The 9,722-nt window shown below is 32.3% G+C and overlaps 1 protein-coding gene across 2 annotated transcripts in view; it reads right to left on the bottom strand.

Moving 5' to 3' along the window:
• Positions 1-9,722, bottom strand: part of AEBP2 (AE binding protein 2) — a 68,689-nt gene that overhangs the window by 8,786 nt on the left and 50,181 nt on the right. The window contains exons 7-9 of one of the 2 annotated variants that reach the window (XM_007110761.4): positions 7,615-7,728; positions 5,268-5,294; positions 2,111-4,692 (exon numbers count right to left, since the gene is read on the bottom strand). In XM_007110761.4, the coding sequence (XP_007110823.2) occupies positions 4,647-4,692; positions 5,268-5,294; positions 7,615-7,728 (187 nt within the window). In that variant the 3' untranslated portion in view covers positions 2,111-4,646. Of the gene's footprint in view, positions 1-2,110; positions 4,693-5,267; positions 5,295-7,614; positions 7,729-9,722 lie in introns of those variants that run through there. The other variant, XM_024129098.3, reaches the window with a different exon arrangement.

Raw genomic sequence — 9,722 nt, 5'->3', positions numbered from 1 at the left:
GGAAGATCCCACGTGCCACGGAGCGGCTGGGCCCGTGAGCCATGGCCGCTGAGCCTGCGCGTCCGGAGCCTGTGCTCCGCAAGGGGAGAGGCCACAACAGTGAGAGGCCCGCGTACCGTTAAAAAAAAAAAAAAAAAAAAAAAAGAGTAAATGCTCACAATGCTCACCTTTTACAATCTTCCCTAGCTACACACTCACCCCAAAAAACTTTACTTTTCTAAAAGGAAATATCCCTCAAACATGTAATAATCTCATATGAGACTTATTAGTCATCCAAATATAAATGAATTTCTGAAATGGTTTTCTTTAACAGGAACATATAAATCCTTGGCAATTTCATAATAAATTTGTAAGATTTATAAAATTTAACTTTTCCGTTAGCAGAATCTTATAAATACTGAAGAGGGAAAAAGGTCCTTTGGGTGACAATGCTGTGAGATGAAAACAATAAGATAAAGTAATCAAATACTGGGTAACTCCTTTAAAATAGTGTTATTACTTCAAAACATGTTATTCATATCACAAATATAACAGAAGTCTTATTTTAAAAATGGTCTCTAAAATATGTGTGTGTGTATATGAATCACTTTGCTGTACACCAGAAACTAACACAACATTGTAAATCAACTATACTTCAATTAAAAAGGGAGGAGGGGCCTCTACAAAAACATGATTGAGGACATTTTTAACAAAATTAAACAAACTAAAAATACTTACATTACAACTGAGTATGTAAAAATAAAACATCAATAATTCTTTCCATTGAGAATGTTTAGACAAACTGAAATATAGTTCCCTTTATAGGTTCATATATAAAGTTAAATATTATCACAGAGTGTGGTTTAAGCCAGGTTGCTTCAACCAGTACTCTCCAAAATATCTTTAACAAGTATTCACCTACAATACTCATTCAAACAAGTATTTCAGAGACTAATTTTGTACCATGCATCATGCTAGGGACTAGCTATGGCAGAAACACTGAAAACAAATTTGTAGTGGTATTACAACGCACATTTATTTCCTCTCTTATGCTGTGAAATGCTGTTTGGTATAGTAGAAAGATTACTGACCTAGAAAAATATATGGGTTGCAACTTCTGCTCTAACTGGTTACAAGTCCTTTTTAATTTGCAGAGTAATAGAACGATATGTTATATACCAGGCAAATCTGATTCAGAGAATGAACTGGACTATGTAAACATTTTTTTAAAAATTTTAATTTAAAATAATACATCATTTTGTCACATTCTTAAGGCTACTGAAGCTCATACCATTAGAAATGACAAAATACTCTAACCCTTAAAAAAAAAATCCTCAAACCTTATTTATATTAAAGCTATAGTGTTGGAATTGCAAAACATTCTCCACTAGGTCAGATTCTTTAACAATTAACAAAGAAAAATATGTAAGATGTTTTCTTTAAAAATCTTACCTTTTAAGAAATACTTTATACATTTTTAGAATAGAAAAATATTTTTCATTGAAACCCAAAAAAGTGCCACTTCTTTCAAAAAAAGAACCAAAACCCCAAGACATTCAAATGACATATATGATTCAACTCCCTTTTTAATAAAGACTACATATATATAAGCATCTCCTTGTAGGTCTGCAACCCTAGGCCTTGTTATACAGATATCCGTTTTTCAAATTGAGAATCTATCTAAACTAAGAATTTCTCTTTGTCTTTTAGAGAACTTATGCAGAGGTATTAAAGACTTAAAAAGAAAAAAATAGTTGTAACCATATAAAAAGCCCCCCCATCGACTATTTTAAAGACTTAAACCATATTTTCCCATTTTTATATTTTATTCAAATAGCTAACACTTTTATTAACCATACAGTATTAAAAAAAGAATTCAAACAGCAAACAATAAAAGAGGTCTTAAATAACTGTGGCAAATTCTATCCTTTTAAGAGTACTTGCATATTTAAAACACTTTATTAAGGTGTGAAAGGGAAAAAAGTTTCACAAAGGTTTACTGACGTGATTATCAATGCTTTCAAATGAGAGTAAAACAAATCTTAAAATACGCATTGAGAGTCAATTACTGTCCATCTTAATTTCCTTTCATCTGAAATTCAGAGGTAATGTGTGTCCACTTTAGGGAAGATTTATATATGAAAAAGTAAGTTTATTAGAAAAATAAACAACTTTAAATTTTACAGTATTTTCCACTTCCAAGATTCTTTCAGATAGAGCAGATGTGCCGTATGATTTAAACATGATCTGATTTACAAAATCTCATTTAGTCCTATTTAGTAAAACAAAACAAAATACAAAAACAAACGGCGAGATGTTAGTAACTATTAAGAACTCCAATGTAAAAGTTAAAAAAAAAACAACCCATCATTTGTTGCATGTACCTAATATGGCAAATATTTACTCTGATGTATACTAAACAGCTCACTGAAATTTAATGTGCTTATTACCAAGATAATACTATCATATTAAAATATAAGTTGTGCGGTCTAGCTTTATTTTTCAAAAAAACTTATCAACTATAACCAGGGATTGGCAAATTTTTCCTTAAAAGGTGAGACAGTAAGTATTTTAAGTTTGCAGGCAATATAGTGTCACTACTCAGCTCTGCCACAACAGGGAGAAAGCAGTCACAAGTAAATGAATGGGTATGCCTGTGAGCTGCAGTTTTGCCTGCTGCTGAAAAGACAATGGATTTTGAATAAGAGACTAATTATTTCAGGTGCCATGTTACAAATATGTCATATATTGGGGGGCAGGGGAGGCCACAGGGGTAGGAAGAATAATATAGATGGATAGCTATCACTAAATGAACACTATAAAATAAAAATTTCCACACTTGTTTCCCAATCATAATTGCATGTGTGTATATATGTACACATACAAGTTATAAAACTATTTCATTTTTATTCAATATTCTTTTTGGTGTGTAAATAGTATCAGAACAAAGTCAGATAAGCAGCAGAGTATCTTGAGCGACTGAGTACTCAGAGGCTAATCAATAACCATGAAATTTGGTTTTGACATCTTAGTATTTCTACACAATGGGAAAACTAATCTATTCGCTGTGCCCCTGAAGAAAATAGGTGTATATTTTAGATGTTTTAAAATTTAATTGAATTGTTACAATTTTGAAACTAAATGTGATTTGCTTTGTTTTATTAGAAAAAATACTCAGGCAAGGTCTACAATCATCGGTCAATTAAGAATGACTTACAAGAACATGAGGCAATAAAATAAAAATACAGGAACAAACTATATATCTGAAACACTTCTATTTGGCAATTTTATAACAAATCAAACTTTAAAAAGAACAAAGGAGATTGCAGATTACTTCGTAGATACAGAATAAAGCAACTGATGAAGTGCTTAAGCAAAAGAAAACAAAAAAATAGTAAGAAAACACACTGCTTTTCTTCTTTTTAAAAATAAAATCACATTTGCTACAAGTCATATGAATAATACCCTTATTAAACAACCATTCCAGAATGTCTTATAGAAGCACTGCTTTTATTTGCACTTCATTTTATATGACTCACTTCATGTATATAGCTCTTTACCCCATTGTTAATGAATAAAGTCTCCCATAATTTTTATTATTTTTTTAAATTTTTTTACAGTAAATGAGAAATGATTTATGTATCATGGAACCTTTCCCATTTTGGAACCCAAAGGCTTATTAATTCTATATTTTTGTCTATTCTTTCTTTAAAAAATTTTAGTGTAAAAACTGCTGGTTTTTATATCACTGTAGTAAAGTGAAAACTCCTTAATCAGGAGTATTTTCTGCAGTTTGACTGCATATAACCACATACTTTACAATATGTCCTTCCAACAGTAAGGAAATAATTGATTTCACGGTCACTGTCAGAAATGAGTGCCATAATTCTATTATGGGTATAGGTCCTCCCTCAAAGACTTTCTGGAAGGATGTTCAATGTGTTTTGTTCTTACAGATATTAACAGTAGTACATAGTCCCTTAAGTCTGCAAAAGACATTTATTGTTAAAGAAGGTGCTTTATTAACAATTCCTCTGGCAGCACTAGTGAATTACAATATCCTTCAATATTATCTCTACCCATAATATATACATTTAACTTTTCATGCCTCTAGAAAAACATCTACAGTACATTTCATAATATAAAAATATATTACAAATCTGCTGAATTATTTACAAGCAATGTTCTATTATCTCTATGCAACATTTGTTTGATACAATACTAACAAGTTACACATATTTCCATTTCTGTAAGTTAAAAAAAAAAATCCATATGGCTTCTTGCTTACCAAGCAAGAAAGTGATTTTATTTTCCTTTTCAAAACCGACTTTGGTGCATAAAGGATTCAGTTTGAAGATACTTTTAAAAAAAATACAATTTTTCTTATGCTAAGAAAAAACTCATAAACCAAATGCTTTCCTCAGAAAAAAAAAATTAGAGGCTTATATATGTTAAAATGAAAATATGAGGATTATTCAAATAATTTGAAATAAAGGTTTTTCAAAAACCGTTAACAGATTAGTTATATAGGTAAATATTAACATACTGTACTCCATGAGAAAACCCTAGTCCTGAAAGGGGAGCCACCAGACATACTGCAACACTCTTTAACAGAAATTTTCAGCCCTAATTCGATAGACGAATTTTTAGTTGATTGCAAATGTCGTTCACTGTTTGCTTAAATACAAATTGAACACTTTTCTTATCAGAGTTCTGCAAAAGAACACAAATGGCAACCAATCACATCTATTTATCATAATTGAAAGGTAAATTATCTTTTGATAATTTTCATTGTCTAAATATTTCCTTATATGACTTCAAATCAATAGACACTGTCAAGACAAATATCCTTACAGTGCTTTTGGTATTTTTAAGGGCACATGTTGTAATTGGTTTTCTTTTCAATATAAACTACTGTAATCACTAAAGGGTTTTTTTTTAAAAAAAAACAAAAAAAAACAAAAAAAAGGCAGCTTAAAGCAGCAAGCATGCAAAGCCTTTAAGAAGCTGTTCTACTAAGTTGCCAGAAGAGTGTTTGCTCAGTCTCCCACAGTACCATTCCATGAAAATGTGGATATACAGTAATATATTAATATATTCCACAGAAGAGCCTACTTCATTCACAGAATGTTTACACTAAGCATAAATATTATTCTAAATACTGGATTTAAGGAAAAAAAAGGAAGGGGGTTGACTCTAATGTGCAACTTTTACTAAACCCATTGTCAGTGACTAAGACTGCAGGTGTCCCCGCTTGTTTGCTTTTTATGTATTTATTTATTTTTTACCTCTTCAACCTCTTCTGCGGCATTGTTCTAGAAAAAGAGAAAAAGGAGTATTCTTTTATTCAATTGAATGAAAAACACATTAAGTGCTTCAAAAATACAAATATGTATAAGAAATAGGCAATGTGATGATCACTGATCACCACGAAAATTTATTTCCAAAGCATTCACATGATGGATATAAATTTAGTTACATTATATAGCTTGTTAAGAAATCCTTTTTATGTAGCCTGACAATGTGTTTCTAAAAAAGAATCTCATGTTTAACACATACATTTTAACCATACTTTAAAACTAATGTTTAAACCTCAAATAAATATGTCCTTTTTACTCTCATTTTGAAGTTAATATATTTTTGGAAGGTTTGTCATGCTTTCAGTTGGAGATGTGCATAAGCTGTAAGTTATTTCTCCTGAAACAAATTAGAATAATTGCTTTTTCCCCTCTTAATTTCACAAGTTTTCCCAGTCAAAATCCAGGTATTGCTAAGATGTTACACCACGGCAAATGTAGTGGGTTCTAGGACTCTGTACCACTTTAGAGTAGACTTGATTCTAATTTACAGAATAGAAGCATTAAAGTTTAGACTCAAGATTAAATGTTAAGATGGGGTGGAGGGTGGTTTACAGCTAAAGAAAATTAACACCACAGAAGCACCAAATATACCTTAAGAACATCTTCATTACTCCAGTAATCAGTAATAATTGCAGAACTATACCCTGACAACAGGTGATGCAAGTCCTATGTACTTCTGGACATCAGTTCTGAGCTTGAATGATATTTATTTGTCACTTTCACCAAAATATCTTAATTGCTTCCTATATAGCATAAGAACAGCAAAAATAAGCTGATTCTGTGAAAAAGGAAGACCCTTAGAGAGTGGGAAGTAGAATACAGGGCAGAAACACAGAAGTTAGTCTCAACCTTATAATTAAGATTCATGCCCCTTTGTCAACTCACTGCTTAAGGCATGTTTACTACCAGTCTTGGCTCTCCCCAAATACCACTCTTTTAGAATGCAAATTTTAATCACTCCCTTCAAAGAATAAGCAGAAATAAACCCTAAATTAGGTGTCAATAAATAAAGAATATTCAATTATTTTTCTTTATAAAGAGAAAGGTAAATCATAACTCTCATATTTTTGGTAGTGAATGTCTCTCAATCTTTTCCTTTAAGGTCATTTCACTATTCTCTCTGCTAGTTAATTTCTTGCTAACCCAGCTCATCCCACAAAAAACAAGTTTTCATTACATTTAGGACCTTCACCAAAAGATGCTTTAAAAGTTTGGAAGAGTCTCAATGTTTCCACACACAGCAAGCCCCATTATGTGAGAATTTCATTCTCAGAAGATGCTTCACATTCCAAAAAGTTGAGTCATGGAATGAACAAAACCTTCAAAGTATTTAATTGTTTCAAAATTTGGCATAAGACATAGTACCTTTACAATAGCTAAAATTCACATTTGGGATTATCAATTATTATGTCATCTTACTCTTACCAACCTATTGCTATACTAAACTAGAATTCCTTTATAAAATATATAAAGTTCACTCATTAAGAGTGCCTTTTAAACATTTTCACCACTTTTTTAATCACCCTAGTATATGTCATGTGGATAGAGGCAGTCTGGAGTTCAGTCACATCCTAGTTGTGTAACCTCTTGCCTCAGATTTAAGCTATTTAACCTCTTGCCTCAGATTTCCAATCTGTAAAACAGACATAGGAACACCTACTTCACAGGACTGCTGTGAGGATGAAGTATATGTAAAGCACCTAGCACAGTGACTCAGCACATAGCCAGAAATGTTGGTCTCTTCTCCTTCCCCCCCTATACCTTCATATGCACAGCACACTAAAACAAAGGTCAGATCAGAAAATTGTTAGAAACGTGAACACTCCGAGCTACCTCTTAAATAAAAACACAGTAATACCTAAAATGCTCTTTTGAAAAGTTTGGCGAGAGTACAAGTTTAAGAACTTCAACCATTAATGGTATTAGGGCACATGCGATATATTCCCAGGTCAACACGTCTGATATTATAAAAAAGAATTACCTACTTAAACAAAAGGAACTTGTTTTCAAAATGCTATGTATATCACAATTTAAGCTATTTAAGGTAAATTTGGAATTAACCTGGCATATAAACTTTACCAAAATATTACCCTTCTAGTCTACAATTTATAAATCGTTGTGATGTAATTTCCATATATGAAACTCCAGAAAGCAAGATATGCTTGATACTGAAATTCAGTACTTAAAAATTAAGTCCTAACTTTATATCCAAAATTTAAGGAGATTTAAGATTACAATGCCAAAAAATAAAACATCAAAGCAAGAATTAAATTACCTGTATATGTTTGGGTCCAAAAGCAAGGCAGTATCTTTGGGCAGCTTTGATAAATGAACTACTTTAGTTTTTAACTGATGTCGTTCACTTTCATTCACCCACACGTCAGGCAGACTATGAATTAAAAAACAAGTCATATATAAAATAACATTAATTTTAAATTTACCCTTCACATTACCCAGCTTTTTCTGCTAGTCTGACTGGGGCACCTAGGTTAACGAGCTTCTCAGATGCCAAGGAAACTCAGCGATCTAAGTAGTGGGATGTAGAGTCCCAGCTAAAAAAATGGCAAGGTGAAATTTTAGGCATAAATCTGGAAATGAATTATGAATTTTTGATGGCAAAGCCACATCAAACTTAGAAACAAATATTAGAACACACTGTCTGTCTTTTAGTTTGCTAAGTGGAACTATATCTGAGCTTAACTTGATGAAAATCTGACACCCAGTTTCTTTCTGAAGAAATAAGAAATAAAAACCCCACCAGATTAATTTCCACTTTAAAAAAAAGTCACATACAACCAAAATCCTGAATTTAAAAAAATTTAATCCTATAGAAAAATTCAAATAAAATGATTTTGATATTTGGATTGATCGATTTCCGAAATACTAAGAATACAGATATTTGAATATGATATTTTTAAAAGGAACTGTTTATAAACTTAATATAAAAAGGGCTCTTACAAATCAATATGAAACAAGTGAACACTCATTAGGTAAAAAGGAACAAGGGAGACAAAGGTCACAAACCATTAATTCACCAAAGATACAGTTTTTAAATTATTTTGCTCATAATCGAAGAAATGAAAAATGTAAGAATGCCAGCAGCCAGTGTTGATAATAAGCCAGGGAAATAAGCTCTCTAATGCAGTAGATGAGATCAGAAATGGGTACAAACTTTCGGGAAGGCGATGCCTATCAAAACCCATAACATTTTGCACACTTTATAAATAAAGACATTTTAATGTCTTTTTTTAACAGTAGAGAAAAATGGGTAACTTTAATGTTCAGTAAAAAGGAGTTCATTAAATAAATTTTACGCGCTATTTCAAAATATTTTAGAGTAGCATCTCCCTAAATCATGGAAGGGGCGGGGGTAAAAGGAAGTGGAAAATATGTTCTACACTAATAGAAGTTTGACAATCACAGGATTTTTAAAAAGCTAAAGAGACTTCTTTACTTCAATATGCTAACATGCATTGTAATCTTCCAAATCTATTTTTAAAGCTCTTAATTCACATCAGATTCATTAGCATCTCTTTAGACTGGAGTTTGGGAAACAATATTACAGAAAAATATTTAATAACAAGTGTTAACCACATATTAATTTTAATGAGATTCCATTCATTTGAATTGATTCTATTCTTGATGCTGATAAGATTTCTATGATAAATCTTCATTACCTTTTGTAACAACAAAAAAAATTATTTTTGAGAATAAAAGGAAAATTGAGCATGAAATTAAATTAAGGAGCATTTGGGCCAGAATTGCTCTAATAAAAGGGTACTAAAACTCAAAAAAAAAATTTAACACTCCTGGAAAACTGACCAATTGTTTTTTTCTATAAAATATCATTAATTGTGTGCTGGAAAATGTTTAGAAATTTTTAAAATAAATGATTCAGGGGCTTCCCTGGTGGCGCAGTGGTTGCGCGTCCGCCTGCCGATGCAGGGGAACCGGGCTCGCGCCCCGGTCTGGGAGGATCCCACATGCCGCGGAGCGGCTGGGCCCGTAAGCCATGGCCGCTGAGCCTGCGCGTCCGGAGCCTGTGCTCCGCAACGGGAGAGGCCGCAGCAGAGGGAGGCCCGCATACCACAAAAAAAATAAAAAAAATAAAAAAATAAAATAAAATAAATGATTCAAACAAAGGCACAACTAAGGTTGCTTGAACCCTATCCTACTTGAGGGTCATTAAAAATTCTAAAAATAATCACATCCTAAAAATGATTAAAAATTGCTTTAACAGCTTCCATTAAAAACAATTTTAAAAGCTAGTTTTAAAGCTTATACCTTGGGCTTCCCTGGTGGCGCAGTGGTTGCGCGTCCGCCTGACGATGCAGGGGAACCGGGCTCGCGCCCCGGTCTGGGAGGATCCCACATGCCGCGGAG

Source organism: Physeter macrocephalus, chromosome 6 (genome assembly GCF_002837175.3).
Source record: "Physeter macrocephalus isolate SW-GA chromosome 6, ASM283717v5, whole genome shotgun sequence".
Classification (NCBI taxonomy): Eukaryota; Metazoa; Chordata; class Mammalia; order Artiodactyla; family Physeteridae; genus Physeter; species Physeter macrocephalus.
The sequence above is the reverse complement of the archived record's forward strand: the minus strand, read 5'-3'. Positions and strand labels throughout refer to the sequence as shown.